This window comes from Triturus cristatus, chromosome 8 (genome assembly GCF_964204655.1).
Source record: "Triturus cristatus chromosome 8, aTriCri1.1, whole genome shotgun sequence".
In the NCBI taxonomy this organism is placed as follows: domain Eukaryota; kingdom Metazoa; phylum Chordata; class Amphibia; order Caudata; family Salamandridae; genus Triturus; species Triturus cristatus.
The window spans coordinates 304,259,611-304,285,600 of NC_140591.1; the positions used below are offsets into that span (position 1 = coordinate 304,259,611).

General features: G+C 49.5%; 1 protein-coding gene across 1 annotated transcript in view; it reads right to left on the minus strand.

Moving 5' to 3' along the window:
- Window positions 1–25,990, minus strand: part of LOC146802023 (cytochrome P450 2J2-like) — a 472,990-nt gene that overhangs the window by 385,808 nt on the left and 61,192 nt on the right. The window contains exon 3 of the mRNA XM_085621578.1: window positions 12,029–12,178. Coding sequence (XP_085477704.1) covers window positions 12,029–12,178 — 150 coding nt within the window. The remainder of the gene's footprint in view (window positions 1–12,028; window positions 12,179–25,990) is intronic.

Genomic DNA, 25,990 nt, shown 5'->3' on the forward strand with positions numbered 1-25,990 from the left:
CTGTGGGAGGAGGACATCCAGCAATGCCTGATTCTCCTCAAGTGTGAATGGATGGGCCCTCTACACAGTACGCGACATGATGCCAGAGGAAGCACAGACAGCAGCAGTGTGGTCGACAGGAAAGTGGTGCAGGCAAGTGCCCTCTCATGGGTTCTGGCTGACTGGTCAGACTCATTTGCATCCTAGGTTTCCTGCAATCCCTTTAAACATACAGCAATGACACAAATTTGCATGGTTCAAATGTTGACCATCATAGCAAGGCAAACACCACTTTGCAACATTGTAATTTTTGGGCCAACTGACTTTTCAAGCCCACATGATGGCCACATTGCAACTGAAATCTCTGTATCCATGACAACCAGCATGCATTTTGGGCCTAATACTTGTCCCCTATGTAATTTTTGATTCCAAAAAACATGTACGGTGCGTTTCACCACTACAATAGTGATACGGACCGTACACACGCTCTGATAGCGTGTGTACGGCCCGTCCCACACGTACCCCTACGGCACCACTACAATAGTGATTCGAACCGTACACACGCTCTGAGAGCGTGTGTACGGCCCGTACCATGCGTACTCCTATGGCACCACTACTATAGTGATATAGACCGTACACACGACGTGTGTACGGTCCGTACCAAGCGTACTCCTACGGCACCACTACTATAGTGATACGGACCGTACACACGCTCTGAGAGCGGGTGTACGGTGCGTTTCACACGCTTACACTGGTGATAGGAGGCACACACGAAAGGAATGGAGGTCTCCGACTCGCACAAGGCTGTACATCAAGTCATTGTCATTGCAGACTTTCATGTGCAGGGCCTAGGTGTGTCAGGCAGTGATATTGCACATGTCTCCTCATGTAGTTGCACAATTGATGTGTGATTACCTGGGTACACATGTCATGTGTGATGGAGCACTATGTGGCACACTTCCCCTTCACACTTTGCACTTTGCACAAGTGTGCCTGTAGTACAAACGTGTCAAGCACAGCATCACTGGTATGGCACAGTTATCACCACCCGCAACTGTCCCCTGATGCCAGGGACAGGGACACTAACAACTGACATTTCACGATCAGCGTGCCCCGATGTGACTATGTCATGTGTGTGTCAAGTGTTCCCATGAGCTTGCTGTTAGTGTTCCGTCAACTACATCTGCTGTTGCTGCATCCAACATGTGTCTGTGTGGAGATGGGCATGGCACACATCTACGCACACCATGCCACATGTGGATTCCCACGTAAGCAGGTTCTGTATGTATCGGACATGATATTTTCACATGAGGACATATCTCAATGTCTGTGTTTTCTGTTTTCACGTGTACCCCTTCATCGCAATGTGTTTGATCTGTACATTTGACATTCCATGTGACCTGTGCGTCTAGCTTGCCTTCAGCTGTCTGTATGAGATGACATCCTTTAAATGCAGCTATGTGGATGTATGTCACTCCTGTGATGTCTCTGGCTGTTCACTCAGACTGGCCCCCAGCTCGTTTCAGGGCATGTCATGTAGACTTTCCAATCAACGGGTGTATCTGGCTTTTCGTAGGAGTATCACCAAGCTGGCATACGTGTCCTGGATGTATTGCACACACCAGACTCTGTATTTAGCTGATTTGTAGTAGCAGTTTAGCATGTGCTCTGTTCATTGACATTGATGTTGTTATGCACTCAACCTTCATTATTCATTACAATTTTCTGTAGGGCACCGCCTGTCCCCCGACCAATGCCAGACTTGGGTGCCATGAGGGAACGTGCCTGCATCCGACGTTACAGCTTCACTCAACAGTTGATTGAGGACTTGACCGCCAAGCTGGCACCACACCTCCAACCGCAACACAGGTATCCTACTGCGCTGACCCCCAAGATGAAGGTGATGGCAGCCCTACATTTTTTTGCCCCAGGTACGTTTCAATTCACCATAGCTGATGTTGGTGGCATGTCACAGACAATGTTCAGCCGTGTCCTGCGTGATGTTTTGGCAGCCATGTTGGAGCACCTTGATGAATTCATCCATTTTCTGACTCCTGAGGAGTTGACAGGTGTCAAGGGTGATTTCTATGCCCTGGGAGGCATGCCCCATGTCATAGGGGTAATTGATGGGACACATGTGCCTTTGGTACCACCACAGGCACAGGAGGTAGCCTATCGCAACCGTAAACATTACCACTCTATAAATGCCCTTGTGGTGTGTCTTGCTAACATGCTAATTTCCCATGTCTGTGCACGTTTTCCAGGGTCAGCACACGATGCCTACATCATGAGGCATAGCAGGGTGCCACAAATGATGCTGCGGCTGCACAACACACGAGCATGTCTTGTTGGTGGGTATACTCTGTTTGTCCTGTGTGTTGCGGTATCTTTGGCTCTTACGGCATCTCCTGATCCACTTATTTACATGATGTTTCCATGAAGGGGACTCTGGCTATCCCAACATGCCATGGCTGATGACGCCTCTCCGCAACCTAAGATCAGCTGCAGATCACCGGTACAACAATGCACACGGGCAGACCAGGCGAGTGATTGAGAGGACGTTTGGCCTCCTGAAGAGCCGATTCCGGTGCCTTCACAAGACAGGCGGGTCCCTCCCATATGCACCGGCGAAGGTATGCAAAATCTTCCTCGTGTGCTGCATGCTGCACAACATGGCAGTGGAGGAGGTAGTGCCACTCATCCTGGAGCAGGATGAGCAGGAACATCCACCCGTGGAGGATGAAGGGCTTGGTCACGAGGCAAGTGAGGAGGAGGAGGAGGAGGAAGATATCCGGAGTCAGCTCATACGCAACTTCTTCTCATAATGGTGAGTCACTGGGTCTGAGTGTGCACGCTTGTAGCCTTGGGTGGCATGTGTTGCAATGTGTGTGTCCAGCTGACTGTATGCTAAGTGACTTAGATGTGTGTTCTGATGTGTCACTCGAGTGATGATGTCATTCCACACATTTTAGCTGAGACACTTTCTTTTAAATTAGCATGGGGACAACATTGTTCATATTTAGTATATGACCATGTATTCGGAGAAAAATCTTTTAGATGACTTCTTGTGTGTCTGTCATTCCCAGGTTCTTGCGCATGTTGTCTGCTCGTGTCATCGTTGTCCTCCTGCTATTCCTCATGAGTATTGCAACGTGTGCTGAATCAGCGTTCCATGCACGGACATGGAGAAATGTCATTTTGGGTAAGGATTGCAGCAAGGCATTTTGGGGGTGGTACGTGTTTGGAATGTGTGGGGACTGCTTCTGTGCATGTTGTGTTACCATGCATACATGTCGACTCACCATGGGGCACATAACATGCAGCATGACTCCCATGAATTGATTGTCACCCTTCGTGACAGTCATCTGTAATGGATTTTGGATTCTGATGAAGGCATCAATGTGTGTAAAACTTCCCTCTGAAACATACGGGATGCTACAGGTGAACATAGTGTGGAACATCCCCATAACAGGCTCAATGGGGAATTGCAGCCTCTCCGTGTGCAGCAGGAGGTGTTTGGCTCATCCCCGTAACTTGTGTGCCAGTTCATTTGATTTTACAACATCCGTGTTGTGAAGGGGGTGTCCAGCGTAGGTCCCACATGTTCAGTCAAATGACCTGTGAGTCTGTTCATATTGATGCATTTCCCTTAGTGTGAGCTTGAGTAATAAAGGTGTTCCTCACCCTCCAAAGTGCCTCATCTCTGTCAATGCAGGTCTCTTGCCACTTTGCATGCGTCATCTCTGGCATAGTTGTCAAAGATTGTGCAAATGAGTGTATGTGTAGTTCGGCAACATGCATGCAGTTCTTCATGGCTAATAATCTCTATTGTGCATGAAGTCCATGGTTGTGTACGTATTTGGGCAGGTTGCTCCCCCGAACGGGCCGTCAACGCCTGCTGAGGGTGTGTCTTCTGTGCGCAGCTCGGCCTTCTGTTTCCTGATCCTGTGTCAGTCATCTTTGGTGATTGTTCATCCATTTTCTCTGGGTGAGCCATGAGTAACCTGACACTCCTTCCTTTACATACGCCTGTTGCAGTTGTACTTTCTGACATCCTTGTCTTTGTGTGCTACTTTCGGCCCACCAAGTTCCTGGATTCTGCAACCCACACGCCTCCAAGATGCTCCTCCCTTCCTCCCTCCACCCATTCATTAGGCTGTCATCAGCTTGTCTGTGCCACTGTTGCGGCCACGCGGTGCCAAAGGCAGGACCGTCAGCGCATGCAACGTGCACATTGCACGATCCTTATGTCCTTGCATGACCCACATCACACAACAGTCTCATGTTGCAGCCACCCTCCAAGCAATGTCCAACCGAAAATCAACCGCCTGCTCTCAGGCATACCCTAAGCGCACACACGACACCTTCGCATGCTGAGTGTGCAACTCCAACTGCCTACACAGCGCTGCCCTGCATTCCAGGCCCTGTCACAACAACCAGGTCATGTCCCTCCTACTCCACACCGGCTCCGTCCACCAGCACGCCATTGGACTCTGTTACCTCCTCAACACAACAGGCCCACACATCACCTTCATGACAGTGACCGGGATGAAAGCATCCTCAGCACACAACTTCTTCATTGCCATCTCAGACGGATACAAGAGCACCCGCAGGGACGGCACACTAACAATCCCGGAGGATGAATTGATATCTATTCCCAAGTACGCACTCAGGGTCACAAATCCGGTTTGGCACAAACCCCTTGCAAACCCTCAGAGTAACACTCATCTACAGATCTCTAGGCCTACATCCACAATTCCGCAAAGCCATCAACACGTCCATCGTCATGCACGCCCTCACATCCACAGGATACATGTGGCTGTGGGCCAGGAACTTCTGGCTGGATGAGAACCACACCAGCATCCATCATTGGTCCATCCACATTAGCAGCCACGTCTCCGACGAGCAACACACTGCCACACACCCCGCTACCAATCCCCCAAAGATGCTTGATGTAAGTCAACACAGACATGCTGTGTGGGACACTGAAACCAACACCACCGCCACACCCTGCAACCTCACACACTGGATCAGCAACTGATCCAACAATCTAGTCACGTTGACGGAATTTCCTGTGACGCACATCAACAATTAAGCCACCTGGGACAAGGCAGACCTACTGGACTCATACACGTCTAGCAGGACTCTTGTGCACAGCTTGCAACACAAATAACCATCAGTGGCCTTACAACCCTGGAAAACGGCACACACAGCCATCACCATATCATCAGCAAGGACAATTGGAGATCCTTCAGATGGGGCCGATGCCAAAAAACCGCACGACATCAAGGAGCTCATCAGCATTGTGAGTGCACTGACATCAGCTCTCCATCCAAAAGACACCCCACCCTTGCAAGGCTGAGCCAATCCCTTGCAACTTTCTACCACTGCAAGCTCATGGACATACACGCAAGCCTTGGCACACAGAGGCAGAACGCACTATTATACGCGGGACCAACCCCCCCTCAGGTTTTGGACTTCCATCATCAGCAGATACAACACCCGGCTCATGTGCAACATCCCCTGGGGATCTCCATCAGGCCCCTTCCCACACAACATCTCAACCACATCATTCCCCATCCTTGTAGCCCCCGTCCAGCACGTCATGTATGCATCATTGGAGTTAGCCACATTCCATGGTAGATAGAGGCATGCAGTGACCCAGGCCCTTCTTAGACAATGTGCGGCAGGAACGCTGGCTCTCAAGGAACATCACCGTGCTTCCCTAGCAAGCAAATGTCATCAGGAAGACAGTCAACGAGCAACTGGCAAACTTCCTCCACGCAAAGAGCTCCAGGCAACCTGCACAAGACCGTCTTTCACAGTAATCACCCCACTGCAACCGTCATCATTGCCACCAACACCGACATCTTTGCCCTGCTCAACAATGGTGAGGCCACCCCCCTTGACCTCTCCACAGCATTATACACGATGTGCTCACACACGGTCAGCTCACATATCTCCAACACTGGTATCCAGGGGATGGACCAGGATGAAATCACCAAGTAGCTCACCAGCAAGGCCATGGGAGTGGGACTCAAGCCTTCAGCATGTAGTACAGTGGTGTCATCTGGCACATCGCCCAGGGCTCATCTCTCAGCGTGTCAATCTTCAATGTGTCCAGGACCCCCCTCTCAACCATCACATGCGAACACAACCTCATCATCATCTTGTATGCCATTGACAGCCAGCTGCTCCTCACCCTCACCAAAGACACAGCCATTGCCAGTTCCAACCTTCAAGAAGGCATGCGGTCCGTTGATGAATGGCTGAACATCAGCCACCTGAGGCTGGACTTGTACAGGACTGAGGTAATCATCTGAGGATTGTCCCCTTACAGCTGGGTAAACTCCTTGTGTCCCACCCTCCAAGGCACTGCACCAGCCCCCAGTGGCCACGCACACAAGATGGTGTGCATCATGGACTCGTTGCTCACAATTGTCATGCAACTCACCAGCATCTGTGTCTCATGCTGCAACACCCTCCGCATGATGCACATGATCCACAGATAGATCCACTCCAAGGCAAGACAGACCGTCCCCCAGGTCCACGACACCAGCCATGTCAACTACAGCCCCGCCCTCTACAGAGCAAGTACAGCCAAACTCCCGGAAAACTTATCCACATACAGGGTGCATCTGCACACCTCAGCTTCAACATCCCGCGCCCCAGCCACATCACCGTCCACCTGAGATAGCTGCAATGGATCACTATCTGCTGCAGGATGACCTTCACACTCCTCACCCACACTCAGGAGGCAGTCCACAACCCCAGACCCCAAACCAACCTTGGACATCTGTCATCCAAGACCCCATTGGGCCAACTCCGTGCATCCAACCTTGCCCTGGCCAACATTCTTCACATCCACCGAACTCCAGCATGCAGGAGATAGTTCTCCCACCTGGCCAAACATACCTGGGACTCCCTCCCTGGGAACCTCCACATGAGCCATGACCTCTCCGCCTTAATGATACTCTTCCAATTGGTCTGTCCGCACAGTATTCCAAGCCCCCCCTCAGCAGCTTGAGGCCATCACGGGTGAGTATTGTGCTCCATGTCTGTATTGGATGATACATTGTGACCCATGTGTGTCCTGTACCGGACTCAGATCGCAGGGTATGGATGGCTAGAGTTAGTTCGACACTCAGGCATAGTTTGACATTTCCACACACGTATGTTGTGGACTCATGCAAAATGACTACAACATCTAATTAAAGAAATGTAATTTTATTCTCGTGGGGGGCGTGTTTTGTGGGGAAAAATAGGTGCTATACAGTGTGCCTAGAATCCAAAGTTCCCAGGGGGAGATGGGTTCCTTGGAATTTGAAGTCATCAGAGTCCAGAACACAGTGTTTGTCATCATTGGTCAGACTGTGACCAGCAAGTCCATGTGACAGAGAATGTCAGTGAATGAGGTGATGCTGTTGCGCATGAAGGCCAGGTGCCAGGCCAGGTGACCTGGGAGATGTGGATGGTCCGCTGCCTCTCACGGTCTTTTCCGTGGATGACCCACCTTCCTCGCGGGACCCTCAGATGCAGGCCTTGACGATGTTTGGGACGCTCCGTTGGACGAATCCTCCTCCTCCTCCCTCCCTGTGGCGGTCTTCGCCTGATGGCACAGGGAGGGTTGCCCATGTTGTCGGCGATCCGACGGAGTGAACGGCTTATGTCCGTTTGCACCGCCAGGAGCTCAGCCAGTCTTGCCTAAATCCGTCCTTGGTGTTCTTGTTGACTGGCTTGTTGCTCGGCCTGCTGGTTCTTAATCTCTGTGAGGGTCTCCACTACCTGGCTGATGGCCCTGGTGTCACACCGGTATGCGTCCATGATGTTGCGTATGTGTGACATACCCGTCCCTTCAGCTGGCTGGTCAGGTTCTCGCCTCCGCCTGCCTCCACTCCCACCACCCCTGCCCACACGAGCCTGGCCTGCTGTTGTGGGCACATCGTGTCTACAGGACCCCTGAGGGATGGCAGTTGCGGGGTTGTCTGCCTCCTCCTGGGTGCCCGGCGAACCTGGTCCCTCCAGGTCAGACTGGCTCAGTTGTTCACTGCGGGCAGGGCTCCTGGGTGTCTCCTGGGATGTGGCAGGAATGGAGGTGGTGGTTGGCACAGATGTTCCTGAAGCAGGTGCTGCAGGGGCTTGGACACCAGAGGGTCCTGGTGGGTTGGGGTCATTCGCGGAGTGTTGAGAGGCGGTGCTGCCTGTGGGCTCAGGTTCCTCCCGAGCCTGGGACTGTGATTCTTCCTCCCCATTGTTGGATGGGAGATCCATGAGGTTGCCCTGTGTGTGAGAGAGAGACAATGTTAATGCTGTTTCATGCGACAACCATGTTTCATACATATTCAAGTTGGCACAGTTCCTCCAGGTAGTTGTATGTGCCTAGCATTCTCCTCAATGTTCACTTGTGGATGGGTATGTTGCGGGGGACAGATTGATATGTTCTTCTGAGTGTTTGACATGTAGATATTTTGCTTGGATGCTTCTTTGGCTATGGATTGATCTTGTTGTGTCACATGTCCATTGTGGGAGTGGGTAAATCCATTGCCTGCCCAGGGGGGTGTTTGCTTGTGTAGGGGGTGTGTGTGACAGGGCCTGCTGGTGGGTGTAGTGTGATTTGGCAGTGGGTCTCCCAGGTGATGTATCTGTCCCCCCATGGAGCATGCTGCCATGACAGTGAGTGTGAGTTCCTGTCCTAGATATCTGAGCTTGTTGTGTTGTTATTTGAGTTTGCAGTGGTCACAGGAGGGCCTTGTGCTGCCTACAGCAGGGCCAAGTGTCAGCTACCTTGTCAGTACTTTGCCAGTCCCTGTGCATTGAGCATGGTGCATGGGTATGTCCCTGGGCCATATGGGCTGAGGGCAATGCTGTCTGATTCAGAGTTGAACAATGTGTTTTGTGAGCCCCACCCTCCCAGCATCCCGGACATCCAGTCTTGGGTTAGTGCTTTGTGTAGCCTGGGACATGGCATGGCCTTGCTTTGTGAATGGGGCATACACATGTTAGTGGCATGAGCGTTCTTTTTGAGTGTGGTTGTGTCCGGTGAGGGCTTGGGGGTAGTTGCGTGCATTTGGTGCAGTTGGGGTGTGGATGCTATTACCCCCATGTTATGTAAGTTGTTTGTGTACTCACCAGGCTCTGCAACTCCTTCAAGTCCGTTTGCTCCCACCGGCGGAAGCAGGGCCATCACCTTCTCCTCCCAGGGATGGTAATGTACCGGTCTGCGGGGCAGCCCACCTCCAGTGATGTTGCTCTGGGCGTAGTCCTCGTTCATTTTCCGCTTGACTGCCCTCCGCAGATCGTACCACCTGGCTTGGCATTCATTCCTGGTCCTTCTGATGGGTGCAACAGCATTCACCCTATCGACGATCCTCTGCCACAGGCGTGATTTTTTGGCTATGCTGGTCTGTCTGACCAATGTTCCAAAGAGCTGTGGCTCGACTCTGATGACTTCGTTGACAAGGATGTCCAGCTCCTCCCTTGTGAACTTTGGATTCTTGTCTGTGGGCATGGTGTGGGGTGAGGGTGTGGATGGTTGTGGGTGTGAATGTGAAGGGATGTGTGGGAATGTGAAGAGGGGGTATGTGTGAAGGAGTTTGTGTGAAGGTGTATATGTTAGGGTGTATGGGTGCAGTTGTTGGGGTGTGCTCTGTAGCTGCAGTGAGTCTGTTGCAAAGGCTCATGGTTTGTGTGTGTGGGCCCTTTTTATTGGTCCATTTGTGGGTGTGCCTGAGTTTGAAATTTTGGTGGGTGTGTTATAAGAGGTGGTTGTGAGTTTGGGCCTCTGTTTGCCTGTTTGGATGTGCCAGGTAAGTCATTTTGAAGCTTTTTCTACTGTAGACGTGTTTTGTGGTGTTGTGCGAGTCGAATTGACCCTCCTTGTGCTGTTTTACAGTGTCCTGGTTCAGTACGAGTCGTTTTCGCATATGTAAGGTGCGTACATACGCGAAGTTGTTGTACCGTGCTTGCATACGCAATGTTTTTGTAAGGTCCGTACATACGCGATGCTGGGGTACGGTGCTGGGGTACGGTGCGTCCAAGTACGGGGCTGGGGTACGGTGCTGGGGTACGGTGCGCCCAAGTACGGGGCTGTGGTACGGTGCTGGGGTACGGTGCGTCCAAGTACGGGGCTGGGGTACAGTGCTGGGGTACGGTGCTGGGGTACGGTGTGTCCAAGTACGGGGCTGGGGTACGGTGCGTCCAAGTACGGGGCTGGGGTACGGTGCGTCCAAGTACGGGGCTGGGGTACGGTGCATCCAAGTACGGGGCTGGGGTACGGTACTGGGGTAAGGTGCGTCCAAATACGGGGCTGGGGTACGGTGCGTCCAAGTACGGGGCTGGGGTACAGTGCTGGGGTACGGTGCGTCCAAGTACGGGGCTGGAGTACGGTGCTGGGGTACGGTGCATCCAAGTATGGGGCTGGGGTACGGTGGTGGGGTACGGTGTGTCCAAGTACGGGGCTGGGGTACGATGCGCCCAAGTACGGGGCTGGGGTACGGTGCTGGGGTACGGTGTGTCCAAGTACGGGGCTGGGGTACGGTGCTGGGGTACGATGCGTCCAAGTACGGGGCTGGGGTACGGTGCTGGGGTACGGTGCGTCCAAATACGGGGCTGGGGTACGGTGCGGACATGGAGGGGGTACGGTGCTGACATACGGGGGGTACGGTGCTGACATACGGGGGTACATGCGGACATACACGGGGGGAGGGGAGGGCTGTACGACTCGTATCCCGGGCACAAGTTTACCCGGGATACGAGTGGTACAGAGTTCGCTCCGTACGGAACGTTTTACATACGCTTGTGTATTCGGAAGGGCGGTACGGACCGTACTTGTGCGCTCGGACTTCAGTTTTACGATTTGTACGTAAAACTGTCCGGGTACGTCTCGTAGACCTTTTTCCGAAGCGATTCGTATGTATTTTTCACGTACGAATCGTACTTCACCGGTGGAACGGAACTTGTACGATTTGTACGTAAAAATATACGGATACGAGTCGTACAGGAATTTTTTTTAACGGATCGGATTCGGCACCTTAATAGCAGTGTCACACTTTACAGACTACTAATACCAGCCAACACCAGGGTCAGAAAAGGGCAGATTCTCTCCACATTGCAACACGAATCATATCAGCACAAGTGAATAAATGAATGGAATGCACCAAAACAAGGTGTAGAAAGTTTTTCCAAAATCAAATAACCTGTGCCTTTGTCCTTGGCCTAACTTCGACACCCAAGAGCATACAACTTAATTATATGGGAAATATTCTGGCACATCTGTCCTTGGTTTGTGGGGATAGGTTGAACAATGAAGAATAAATCTATGATTCACTCTTACACTTCAATTTCTAACTATATGCTCTTGCTTTGTGATCACCAGACTCCCCAGGAATATGGTGTGAATTAAAAAAAACGCCTCTTTCTGTTAACACTCATCCTGCAGGTTTTCAGCATACAAACAAAACATGTCACATTAGGGAACAAACTCAGAGTATCCTGGAGTAACTGCATATGTGCATTAAAGATTGGAAAATGCACATTGAATCTTTGTGACTATCCACAAAGTTGTAATTCTGTGGGTTGACACTGATTCCGTATGTCCAACTTTTCCAAAGGGCACTCAACTTCCCATGACCTGACAGCACATATTTTCCTAACCCGTTCTTAAAGTTACCACAGAGGAACACCCACAAATCCTGAATTGCTGGGGAGAATGTTGAGAATCATGAGCTATATTATCTTTTACATTTGAATGTTATTTGTGCATTATCAAAGAGCTGGTGCATTATCAAAGAGCTGGTGCATTCATCTTTAGCACACATGGGGGCAGATTTGCAAGCCCCTTGCGCCACTATTGCGCCACTTTTGTGTTACTTTTAACATGGGGAAAGTGATGCAAAAGTGGCGCAAGGGGCTTGTAAATCTGCCCCATGATTTGTAATAGTCTCTAAATTAAATCTTCTAAATGATCCAGAAAAGTGTCTTGTGCAGTTCTAAACTCAAAATATTTTAGCGATTTATTAAATTAATGTATTCGATTGATCCATATACCAACCTTCCTGAGAGGTGAGGAACTCTACCACGTGTTGCACCTCATCTTGTATTCGATTCTCCATGCTCTTCTGCCCAATGCCCAGGCTGCGCAGCATGATTACACTTGCACGTCTCTGCTGCTTCCAGATGTGACCACTGTTCGCGAGAATACCTGTAGATACATGTATTTATTAATGGGGGGTTTTCTACATGGCAATCAATTATAATGGCAAAGGTCAATGGATTTATAAGGAAGAGGTCCAGACAAGCATAGTGCTGTTAATGGCATATCTGTAATACAATTCATGCTTGAGCAGGTTATTCACTCTACCAGCCTTCAGGCTTACTACGGTCTTGTGTCTGCTTTGGTGAGAAATGTTTCTCCTACTTGGCAGCCATATCTTGAAATTCTCTTCTTTTGGAAATAAAAAATGTGGCTGATATTATCAATTTAAAAAGAAAAAACGTAAGAACTGGCTCTTTGAACAAGTTTGAGGCTTTTAGCTAGTACGCTCCTTCTTTAGCGCCAGGAAGCTTGTCACAAAGGCAACCACTGTGATCTATAAACTTGTTAACGCAGCATAACATTCTTTGACTTCCCCTTTTTTTTGGTAAAAGGGAACTGAATCTTCAGAATTTAATCTAGTTCAATTTCTGCTCTGAGCTTTCCTGCCTTCATCAATGACTGCACCTGGAGCAAACTATTCAGCAACCCACTATCGTCAATCCCAATTCAGATCCAGCTTGCACCGTTGACGACTCATCGACAACCACCTTTTCTCCTGAAACATTTATAAGTCCAAAGGTAACTGGGACCTACCTAGGCTTCGTATCTGACCCACGTTCCATTGCGGTCGTCCTTAAACATTACCTTTATCCCAGTCCAGCACGACCAGTTTTCTGCAGTTGTTGATTTGCTCTTTTTGGCACTAAAATTGAATTCAAACTTTAAAAATTCATATTGTTTACTCTAATTGGATTTTTGTCTTTTTGGTGTGCTTTCGTTCATTTAAAATTCTCTATTTTTAAAAATTGGTGTGTGTTAGAAATTGGGTTTTTGGTTGACTGGGGTGTGTACCTTTGTCAAACAGCAACCACAATCCTGTTCAGGGTAAGTGTCAGGCAAACCCTAAATTAACCAATGCTCAAACTCTGGTAGCTTGGCACAGAGCAGTTAGGGTTAACTGAGAGGCAGTGTGTAAAGTATTTGTGCAACACTTCAATCAGTAAACCAGTGAAAACACTACACAAAACGATAGCACACCAGGTTAGAAAAATAAAACTCTATTTTATGAATTAAACAAGATCAAAATGACAAAATCAAATAAGTAGAACTTGAGAAATAATTTTTAAAGAATAAACTGCAAAATAGCACATAAGCAATAAGTGCTTACTTGAGATATCTGGTAGCGCCGTACCTGGACAAAGTCAAAAGTTCCAGCCGACTACAATGGAGCATGGGCTGGGTTCAGGAACCCATTGAGGCTCGCTGAACAAAAGTACCTTAATCCTGATTGCATTGACGAAGAAGCAGGGTGTGTGAGAAGTTGGCCTGGCATATGCTGGTCACTAGTTATAGTGGCCACCTTGTACCAGTCCAATTCGACTCTTATGGTAGATAGGTTTAAGACAACCTTTTAAAGAAAGCTATCCTAGTGGTAGCTGTGGAGAGCAGCCTTCAGGTTAAGTCTCTGAGGAATGTAAAGCAGCTTGTTTTACCTTATAAACTCTTGAATTACCAAATGAAAAGGACACCACACAGGTATATATATCAAATATATATGTATTTATTTCTAGATACACTCTACTAATCTCTTTATGAGATTAGAACCCAGATACACATTCAAATGTCAACAGTTCTCAATAAATTAAGCACAAATATGGCTGTAGCCCTAGGGGCGTACCAGAACATATACTAAGAAAATGTGTTAACAAACTCGACTTGCAAAATGAAAAGGCCTAGGGCCTTGGGAATCGCTGGAGCTTCACTTCTGCAGTGTTAGCAGGTAAGTAATCAGCCCACGGGAGACGCGTGCAGTGTCTAAACACAGCCGCGGGTTTCCTATTGGTTTCAAATGGCGTAAGTCGCGGTTTGTATTTTAAAGTTTTAGGGCACTTCGGAGAAGTCAACAAGCAAGCCACTTACAGGGTAAGTATTTCGAGGGCCAACACACACTTGGGCACCGGAGTGCATGAGTTACCTCACCCAGGGAAGCCGGGTGCATAGGTGTCTTTTGGTGTCGGGTCGAGACGCTGTTTTCAATGGAGATCACTGAAGACTTGCTGCTTGTGACGACTGGAGAGTTGTCCGCTGGAATCCGAAAATGGATTGAAGTTGAAGAGGACCTGAAAATTGAGGGGACAGTGTTCAAGGTCACGTGCCAGTGACCGGTGGCCAGCAAGATGGATGACCACCGATGTCGCGTCGATTCAGGCTGTTGATGGAGTTTTGTCTCTTCGCTCACGAGGTCCAGGAGTGATCGACGATGACCAGCAGCTGGATTTGCATGGTCCCACAATGTCTGCAGCTGATGGAGGTGTCGGCAACCGGATTGGCGCCAACAAGCCTTGGCAAATGCAAGTCTTGTGTAGACTGAAGATTGCATCAGACCTGCAAGGCCTGATGGACTTACCCAGCAAGGGTAAGTGAGGGCAGGCCTGGAGCAACCAGGAGAGCCCTTGAAGTTGATGAGAAAGTTTTCGGGTGAGTCACTAGCCAACGGGCAAGCAACCGCGAAGACGCCTTTGCAGGAAAAGTTCCACAGTAGCCCACGGTCTCTCGGGACAAGGTAGGCCGCTGATTTTCGGTACCAGACCTGCTAGGGACTTGGACTAGAGATGATCCAAAGCACAAGTTCGTAGAACGTTGTTTAGGGTTTGCACTTGAAATCAGTGCACGGTTCCCTGGTATTGCTGTTCCTCGTCACTCATGGGGTCCAGATGCCACAGCTTTGCTGGGGACTCAAAATAGCCATCGAGAGGTCAGGAAATCCACTTCAGGGGACGCAGGGACTTCGGACTCCGGCGGGAGCGGTGAAGTTTGCAACCGCTGATCAAAGTTACTGGTGCCTGCCAAGCAGGGGAGTCACTCCTTGACTCCAAGGGAGATTCTTCAGTCTTCCAGAGATAGTGGAACGTCGAAGGGCCAGGATTCTTCTTTGTAGAGCATCGTCCAGGGTAATCTGAATTGCATTGGCAAAGCTTGGTATCTTATAGTGAAGATAGGGGATGGACTAGCTCTATGACCACTCCTCTAGGAGGGTCAGGGTAGTGGGTGGTTACACCCACTTCCCTTTGTCCAGTTTCACGCCAGAGCAGGGGCAGGTAGCCCCTGAACCGGTTTGAGCTGGCATATGCACAGAGGAGCCTACTGCTCCCCCAGTGCAGGACTTCAAAGCACTCTAAGAGTGCACCCACCCAGCTCCAATACACTAAATCCTGTCTGGGAGGTGGTGACACCTCCCTGTGACAGGATACCTTTTGTTGGGCTTCCTCCACTGCGAGTTTCGGTCAGCAGCAGGAGTGCAGCCCGGTGTCTGTGCTGGTGGCATCCATTTTGTGATGCCAGGGCTCTAGAAGATTTCTACCGTTTAGTACAGTGGGTACATGTCGTCCCCTCTAGAAGGGTGGGATCATACTCCCACACCAGTTACTGGTGTGGGGGTATGATTCCAAGTTGTTTGACACCAAACACGACATGTTTTGATGCAGTCATTCCAAATTTAGCATTTATCGCGAGGTTATAATGCACTTAAGAGTATATGGTTTAACCGCATCCACAAACAGCAGCAGAGAATAGACTCTGCCAGCTGCAGAGGGGTCCTGCTCATGCAGAAACACCCCCTCACATAGTAAACCAAGCACCCTGCCCTCAGGATTGTTAGGGCCTGCAAGAGGGGTGACTGATAGGTTTATATGCGTGTGTATGGTGAGATATAGGAACCTATACCTCAGTGAGGAGTGCTAACACTACCTCACACAGGCTGCAGTAGCAGGCCTGTGGTGTCAGATTGTGAATGCTTCCCAGAGGTGGCATAATACATGCTGCAGCCCCTGGTAGGCCTGTGGAGTACCAATGCCCTAGGTACCTAAGATACCATATACTAGGGGCTCATAAGTTACCACAGTATCCAATCACTAGTGCATCTAATATGCACACCAAGTTGTTTAGAGAGATCAGTGAGACTGGGGCCCTGATTAGCAGGGACCCAGCCAGACTATAGTCAGAAACCAGTGTATACATCAGAAAAAAAGTGGGGGCAACATAAGTGCAGATCCTACTCTCCTACACAACCCCCCCCCCCAAACGCAGGGATATTAAACTAACCTTGACCAGTTGAGTCTTCATGTTCTAAGTGGAAATACCTTGAGAGTCCATCTGCATTGGCATGTTGGGTCCCAGGTCTATGTTCCACTGTATAGTCCATCCCCTGTAGGGAAATGGACCACCTGAGCAGTTTAGGATTTTCACCTTTCATCTGTTTGAGCCACAGGAGGGGCTTATGGTCAGTCTGAACTATGAAGTGAGTGCCAAACAAGTATGGCCTCAGCTTCTTCAGGGCCCACACCACAGCAAAGCCCTCCCTCTCAATTGCTGACCAACGTTTCTCTCTAGGGGTCAGCCTTCTGCTTATGAAAGCTACTGGCTGGTCTTGACCTTCATCATTAAGTTGAGACAGTACAGCTCCCACACCCAGCTCTGAAGCATCTGTTTGAACAATGAACTTCTTTTTGTAATCTGGACTCTGTAAGATGGGGGCAGTGCACATTGCCTGCTTGAGGTCATCAAATGCCTTTTGACAGCTAGCTGTCCACTGAACCTTTTTTGGCATTTTCTTGGAGGTCAGATCATTTAAGGGGGTCACTATAGATCCATATCCCTTAACAAACCTCCTGTAATACCCAGTCAGGCCCAAGAAGGCTCTCACCTGTGTCTGGGTGGTTGGAGCTACCCATTCCATTATGGTCTGGATCTTGCTCTGCAATGGTTGAACCTGGCCTCCACCCACAAGGTGGCCCAGGTACACACCCTAACTCTGCCCTATCTGGCACTTAGTGGCCTTGATAGTGAGGCCTGCTTTCTGCAGGGCCTCCAGTACATTCCTGAGGTGGACCAGGTGATCCTGCCAGGTGGAACTAAAGACAGCAATATCATCATGATAAGCTGAGCAATAGGTTTCCATACCAGTCAGAACTTTATTCACCAACCTCCTAAATGTGGCAGGTGCACTCTTCAAACCAAAGGCCATTACCACGAAGTGATAGTGCCCATCAGGGGTCGAAAATGCTGTTTTAGCCTTGGCATCATCAGCTAACTTTATTTGCCATTAGCCTGCTGTAAGGTCAAATGTACTGAGATACTTGGCTAAGGCCAAAGTGTCTATTAGTTCATCTGCCCTTGGTATTGGGTAGGCATCAGTCCCGGTGACTGCATTGAGGCCCCTGTAGTCAACACAAAACCTCATCTCTTTCTTACCACCCTGGGTGTGAGGTTTTGGGACAAGGACTACTGGGCTAGCCCAAGGGCTATCTGAGGGCTCAATAACACCTAGCTCCAACATTTTCTGGACTTCAGTCCTGATACAATCCCTGACATGGTCAGGTTGCCTGTAGATTTTACTCGTTACAGGCAGACTGTCTCCAGTGTCCACCTCATGGGTGCACCAGGAAGTCTGACTTGGGGTCAGGCTAAACATATGTCTAAACTGATGTAGCACTTGTCTACATTCAGTTTGTTGATGTTCAGTGAGGCTGCTTGCCAAAGCAACACCATCAACTGATCCATCTTCAGGGTTCTGTGAGAGCAGGTCAGGGAGAGTGTCACTCTCCTCCTCCTGGTCCTCATCAGTTGCCATGAGCAAGCTCATGTCAGCCCTGTCCACATATGCCTTAAGTCTGTTGACATGGAGCACCCTAAGGGGGCTCCTGCGAGTGCCAAGATCTACCAAGTAGGTGACCTCTCCCTTCTTTTCAACAATTGTATGGGGGCCACTCCATTTGTCCTGGAGAGCTGCTGGGAGTACAGGCTCCAACACCCATACTTTCTAGCCTGGCTGGTAAACAGTCAGGACAGCCTTTTGGTCATGCCAAGCTTTTTGGAGTTCTTGGCTTGCCTCAAGGTTTTTATTGGCCTTCTTCATATACTCTGCCATCCTGGAGCGGAGACCAAGTACATAGTCCATCACATCCTGTTTGGGAGGTTTGAGAGGTAACTCTCATCCCTCCTTCACCAAACATAATGGTCCTCTAATAGGGTGCCCAAACAGAAGTTCAAAAGGGCTGTAGCCAACCCCCTTCTGTGAAACCTCCCTGTATGCAAACAGAAGGCAGGGAAGTAAAAGGTCCCATTTTCGCCTGAGCTTTTCTGGGAGGCCTTTAATCATTCCCTTTAGGGTTTTGTTGAATCTCTCAACTAACCCATTGCATTGTGGGTGATAGGGAGTAGTGAATTTGTAGTTTACACCACACTCCTTCCACATTGAAGTTAGATATCCTGACATAAAGTTAGAACCTCTGTCAGAGATGACCTCCTTAGGGAAACCCACTCTGGAGAAAACTCCAATGAGGGCTCTTGCTACCACAGGAGCTGTGGTAGTCCTTAGGGGTATAGCTTCTGGATACCTGGTGGCATGATCCACTACCACCAGTATAAATCTGTGCCCAGATGCAGTTGGTGGGTCAAGGGGACCAACAATGTCAATCCCTACCCTTTCAAAGGGAACCCCCACCACAGGTAGTGGTATCAGGGGGGCCTTTGTGGTGCCACCTGTCTTGCCACTGGCTTGACAAGTGACACAGGAGCGACAAAACTCCTTGGTGTCTTCAGACATGTGTGGCCAATGGAAATGTGGTACAAGCCTGTCCCAGGTCTTGTTTTGGCCCAAGTGTCCTGCCAATGGGATGTCATGTGCTAGGGTCAAGAGGAACCCCCTAAACTTCTGAGGAATTACCAACCTCCTGGTGGCTCCAGGGGTAGGATCTCTATCCTCAGAATATAGGAGCCCCTCATCCCAATAAACCTTATGGGACCCACTAGCACTCCCAGCAGCCGCAGCAGCAGCCAGCTGTCTGAGGGGTTCAAGAGTGGGGCAGCACTGTTGCTCTTTGCTCAGATCTTCCCTGGAAGGTCCCCCTGCCCCCAAGAACTCAACCTGACCAGGCTAAAGTTCCTCTGGGGCAGTTCCTTCTTCGGGCTCTGCTTCTCCTCCCTCAGGAGGGGAATCTGAGATCTGAGACAGAGGGGAAGGCCCAGCCTTAACCCTACTGCTCCTCCTCTTGGGTAGCATCTGGTCCATAGTTTCAGGATCCAGAGCTGGTTCAGCTTTATGCATTTTGGCTTGTGACCTGGTCACAGCAAATACCTCTGAAGGTATGCCCAACATCTCAGCATGAGTCCATAATTCTACTTCAGACCAGGCTGAAGTCTCCAGATCATTGCCCAACAAACATTCGACAGGGAGGTTTGCACTGACTACTACCTTTTTGAGGCCAGTTACCCCTCCCCAGGAGAAAGTCACAACTGCCAGGCTATGGTTGGTCCTGGTGTTGCTTGCATTGGTTACCTGGTACATTTCACTCAGGATGATCTGTGAAGGGTCCACTAGGTCCTCTGCCACCATGGTGACACTAGCACCTGTGTCCCTAAATGCCAAAGCCTGTTTACCATTTATGAAAGGCTGCTGTTTGTACTTGCCCAGATTACTGGGGCTCACTAGGAAGGACATATCAAGGTCTCCCTCACAAACTAGCAATGCCTGTGTTGGTACTCTGACTAGGGCAGAGTCCACATCAGAACCCAGGCTCAACCCTACTACACCCTTATTCTGAGTATTACCTCCACCAATGACTGCACTAGGGGGAACGGTTGCCTTAGGGGTTGGAGTGGTGGTGGTTTGGTCTTTGGACTTTGTACAGTCAGAAGTCCAGTGCCCTTTCTGTTTACAGAATTTGCACCAGGGCTTCTTTTGGCCTTTTCCCTTTGCAGATTGTGACTCCCCACCAGTTGCAGATTTATGGGGCCCTTGTGAAGACTTCTGGTCTTTAGATTTATCCCCACCTTTATCTGAGCCTTTAGGATCTTGCTTCTTAGTGTCACCACCTTGGTTCTGGTTTTTCTGTCTCACCCTGGTCCCGACCCATTTGTCTGCCTTCTTTCCCAATTCTTGGGGAGAGATTAGATCAGAGTCCACCAGGTACTGATGCAACAACTGGTTCTGGCAATTATTAAGGATCTGTTCTCTCATTATAAGATTATACAATCCCTTAAAATCAGTTACTCTACTACCAACCAGCCAACCTTCTAGAGCCTTGGTTGCACAATTAACAAAGTCAGTCCAATCCTGAGTTTGTGCTTTCTGGGTGTCTCTGAACTTCAACCTGTACTGTTCAATGGTTAAGCCAAACCCATCTATCAAAGCACTCTTCAGGGCTTCATAATCATTAGCATACTCTTCTCTAACAGTGAGGAGCTTGTCTCTTCCTTTATCTGAAAAGGAGAGCCACAAGATTGCTGCCCACTGTGTCTGGGGGACCTGTTTAACTTTACAGGCCCTCTCCATAGCAGTTATCCATTTGTGGATATCATCCCCACTCTGGTAGGGAGGAACAACCTTGGACAGGTTCCTATGGTCTGGAATGTAATCTCTGCCTCTAGGGACACTGTTGCTGCCACCAGGGGTATCTAACCCCTCCTTCTTAGAAGCTCTTTGGAGCTCGAAGGCTTCCCTATCTAAGGCCAATTGCTTGGTTCTGAGGGCAAGCCTAGCTTCCTCATACTAGAGCATCTTGAACCTTCTGTCAGAGGAGGACTCCCTGGGATAGGTGGAGTTCCTCTGTTGAACAGATTCTCTTCCAGAGTGGTATGAATGGTCAGAGTCCCTTGAGGGGGACCTAGACCTTTCTCCCACTTTGTCAGTTCTCTTAAGGAGAATTCCTCTGTTCCTTTCAGACCCTTCTGGGTCTGACCCTTCAATCACAGACTCCAGGTCATCTTGATTTTCATCATCAGACCCAGAGCCTATGGCTGACCCACTCCCTGATGCAGACCCACTAGCTCCTAGAGCTTGTCTCAGGTCATCTGCTACTAATAGATCTATCAGGTGTTGTGATGAGGGACTCCTGCCCACCCTCAGTTGTCTTTCAAAGCATAAGGCCGTCAGTTCAGTATAGGCTATGTCTTTGTACTGAGATGGGGTGGACCCACTGGCTCCACCTTGGTGAGACATACTAGTGTTGTGCAGTGTTGTACTACCTACACTAGTTGAGGCCTACTGAACCTAGCTTGAGCTGTAGCAAGGGTGTGCTTATCCCTTCAAAAACAGCTCTAAGTTCAGTAGAACTTATTGATACTAGCTTGACGTTATATGTACCTTGAGTACCTTTAGTGGTTTTCAGTTAGTAATTCAAATAGAGATTTTCTGGTAAAACAATGGCAAGCTGGAATCCCACACGCTGCCCACCAACGTTGGCCTGGCATATGCTGGTCACTAGTTATAGTGGCCACCTTGTACCAGTCCAATTCGACTCTTATGGTAGATAGGTTTAAGACAACCTTTTAAAGAAAGCTATCCTAGTGGTAGCTGTGGAGAGCAGCCTTCAGGTTAAGTCTCTGAGGAATGTAAAGCAGCTTGTTTTACCTTATAAACTCTTGAATTACCAAATGAAAAGGACACCACACAGGTATATATATCAAATATATATGTATTTATTTCTAGATACACTCTACTAATCTCTTTATGAGATTAGAACCCAGATACACATTCAAATGTCAACAGTTCTCAATAAATTAAGCACAAATATGGCTGTAGCCCTAGGGGCGTACCAGAACATATACTAAGAAAATGTGTTAACAAACTCGACTTGCAAAATGAAAAGGCCTAGGGCCTTGGGAATCGCTGGAGCTTCACTTCTGCAGTGTTAGCAGGTAAGTAATCAGCCCACGGGAGACGCGTGCAGTGTCTAAACACAGCCGCGGGTTTCCTATTGGTTTCAAATGGCGTAAGTCGCGGTTTGTATTTTAAAGTTTTAGGGCACTTCGGAGAAGTCAACAAGCAAGCCACTTACAGGGTAAGTATTTCGAGGGCCAACACACACTTGGGCACTGGAGTGCACGAGTTACCTCACCCAGGGAAGCCAGGTGCATAGGTGTCTTTTGGTGTCGGGTCGAGATGCTGTTTTCAATGGAGATCACTGAAGACTTGCTGCTTGTGACGACTGGAGAGGTGTCCGCTGGAATCCGAAGATGGATCGAAGTAGAAGAGGACCTGAAAATTGAGGGGACAGTGTTCAAGGTCACTTGCCAGTGACCGGTGGCCAGCAAGATGGATGACCACCGATGTTGCGTCAATTCAGGCTGTTGATGGAGTTTTGTCTCTTCGCTCACGAGGTCCAGGAGTGATCGACGATGACCAGCAGCTGGGTTTGGATGGTCCCACAATGTCTGCAGCTGATGGAGGTGTCGGCAACCGGATTGGCACCAAAAAGCCTTGGCAAATGCAAGTCTTGTGTAGACTGAAGATTGACGATGATGCAGACCAGCAAGGTCTGATGGACTTACCCAGCGAAGGTAAGTGAGGGCATGCCTGAAGCAACCAGGAGAGCCCTTGAAGTTGATGAGAAAGTCTTCGGGTGAGTCACTAGCCAACGGACAAGCAACTGCAAAGATGCCTTTGCAGGAAAAGTTCCACAGGAGCCCACGGTCACTCGGGACAAGGTAGGCTGCTAATTTTTGGTACCAGACTTGCTAGGGACTTGGACTACAGATGGTCCAAAGCACAAGTTCGTAGAATGTTGTTTAGGGTTTGCACTCGAAATCAGTGCATGGTTCCCTGGTATTGCTGTTCCTCATCACTCGTGGGGTCCAGATGCCACAGCTTTGCTGGGGACTTAAAATGGCCGCCGAGAGGTCAGGAAATCTGCTTCAGGGGACACAGGGATGTCGGACTCCGGCGGGAGCGGTGAAGTTTGCAACCGTTGATCAAAGTTACTGGTGCCTGCCAAGCAGGGGAGTCACTCCTTGACTCCAAGGGAGATTCTTCAGTCTTCCAGAGATAGTGGAACGTCGAAGGGCCAGGATTCTTCTTTGTAGAGGGACTAGCTCTATGACCACTCCTCTAGGAGGGTCAGGGTAGTGGGTGGTTACACCCACTTCCCTTTGTCCAGTTTCGCGCCAGAGCAGGGGCAGGTAGTCAAAGTAAGTCCACAAATATCACGACGCGCTTGATAACGCTCCCACACGAAATATCGTGATATCGTGATATTTGTGGACTTACTTTGACTTCCATGGAGCAATTGATTGACCCACTAACTTCTTTGGGTGTTTGGTGATCTATTCTGTTCGACATGGATAACAACTAATTCTGTGTTGGATTGTACTAGAATTGATGACATCTTTATACAGCCTTTTTGCGAAATTTTATTGAACCTATCTTGACTTGGACGTCGCCATTTCAATCTAATATTTGACTTTTTAGCCTAGAGAAAGTCACAGTACGCATGAGTACGGACGAAACACGTGTTGGCTGTTGAGAATTATTTTTTTTGCGAATTGGGATACAAGGTCGATGAACTATTAAAAAGAATACGTTTTGTGAAGATTTGAACTCCATTTGAATTATTTAATGGAAATTTTGGAGCACTCTGGAATTGTTAAAGGACACTGAGTATATTACTATTCCAACTATTGGCTTCATAACAGGAGTTTGATATATAACTGTTCACGGGGGGCGTGGCTTGGACGGCAGTCGAGATGGCCGCCTGACTCCGTCGCTCCGTTGGCCCGGGGGAAAATGCTGCCCTTCCCGTGTCCTGTGGTGATTGTTCGCGACTCAGGCCGAGCGCATCCTACCACGTAAGATGCCGGGCACAAGAGGAGCCCTCTGACAACAGCGGCGGTCCCTGCGTAGGCGATCTTTGTGACATCTTGCTTCGCGGTGCGAAGCGAAGGAAAAGAAACAAGATGGCGCCTCCCCGCTAGTCCGAGCGGGATGTCCCCGATCGTCAGTCCCGTGGTCTACCTGCAAGTACCCTGCATGTTCTATCTTTAATGGCTGCTTAATTTCATTGCTGGCGCCTTGCTGGCACTGTTTACTCGGCGCCTTTGCCGTTTTTGCGAGCTGGCTGCCACTACATCAACATGCCTGACCTCAAAATGGCGGCGGCGGTGACGGCGGGACGGAGTGATCCCAAGCGCTATTATTAATCGACAGACCCGTGGTCTACCTGCAAGTACCCTGCATGCTCTATCTTTAATGGCTGCTTAATTTCATTGCTGGCGCCTTGCTGGCACTGTTTACTCGGCGCCTTTGCTGTTTTTGCGAGCTGGCTGCCACTACATCAACATGCCTGACCTCAAAATGGCGGCGGCGGTGACGGCGAGACGGAGGGATCCCAAGCGCTATTATTATTAATTTCGCTAGTCTATCCAGCGCTACTCAGATAAAGCCTACCAAGGAGAGGGTTATCCACAAAATTGCCAGCGCGACCCTGGTTCCAACCCATCCCAAGTCATGGACTGTGTCGGGCTAGTCTCTCTCCCAGATAGCAGCGCGCAAACACCTGAGCTTGACTCCCAGTGTTCCCACTCCTGGTCTCATGAGCCCTGACGCGATCTAGGGTTGGAGATTTACGGAGGGAAGGAATCGTGTATCAGACTTGGCCACGCTAAGCCCCGTGTCCTGTGCGCTCCAGGGGCGATTCAACCGACGATTCAGCGGAGGGTAGGCCTGGGTCACCAGGCTGGGAACGGCTTTGGCCCTGTAGCTGAGGGTACCTGTCCACCTTATCAAGACTCTTGCTGCCTCTGTGGCTCTGCCGCACGGCCTTTTGGCGACTAACCCCTTCACGCCTCTGTGTCTGGTCGACCGGCTGCAGGGTTGTGGCCATTTGGTCTGCCGGTCTCTCGCATACTATGCGATCTTCATAAAGTCTACGCAGCCTTTCTCTCTTCCCGAGCTCGGCGCTGTTGGTAGTCGATAGTCAATATTGCAAGCCGGGAGCATAGGCCAGCTACTTATCCAATTGTTCCCACGACCTCCAGAATGGCTGATCGCGAATCTAAACTGGTACACAAGAGAAACAAAGGTGATCCTTCACAGTCAGACTCTCCTATCAAAATGAAACCAGACATCAATAGCACCTTGGAGTTAATTCTGAAAAAGCTGGCCGATGTCCATGAATTGGCCAAGTCGACCAAACAAACTACTGACACTATACAACTGGAGATAACGGCCATCAGAGCAGACATGAATGCAGTGAATAACAGACTTTCCGTTGCTGAACAGAGGATCAGTGATGTTGAGGACATTGTTTCCAAGTCAAGTAAGGAGATGAAAGCCTTGTCGAACATATCCTCCATGCTCCTGAGGCAGACGGCCGAGTTGGAGGACCGCAACCGTAGGGGCAACATCCGAATTCTTGGTGTTCCGGAGGGTTCAGAGGATCCTCTGGGCTCCTGTTTAGCCTTTCTGGAGGACTGGATTCCTGAGTTCACTGGTATAACGTTCGATCAGCCTTTTGAATTGGACAGAGCACACAGAATCCCTTCATTCAAATCCTCCTCTCGGCAGGGGGTCCGCCCAATCATTTGTAAACCTCTGCGCTTTCGCCACGTAGAAGCAATACTTGCCCACGCCAGGAAAAATCACAATCTCATCTGGAAGGGTAACAAAATCATCTTTACCCAAGACTTTTCGAAACCTACTGTGGATACTCGTAGGGGGTTCCTAAGTTTGAGAGACAAAATTAAATCCAGAGGTATTCTGTTCTCCTTCGTAGGGCCTGCTAGGTTCAAGATCACCGAGGGGGGGAAACACCTCTTTTTCAATGACCCCGGAGCCCTTGCTTCCTATCTGGAAGGCCCTCCTACTCAGGACATGGACTCATCCCAGCTCCTGGTCAGCAAGAGAAAATCCTCACCAGGCCCAGCGTAGCGCATGTACTGATTCCTCTGCTCCTTTTGTTATTGCCCTGTTCAGGTGTTCCGATG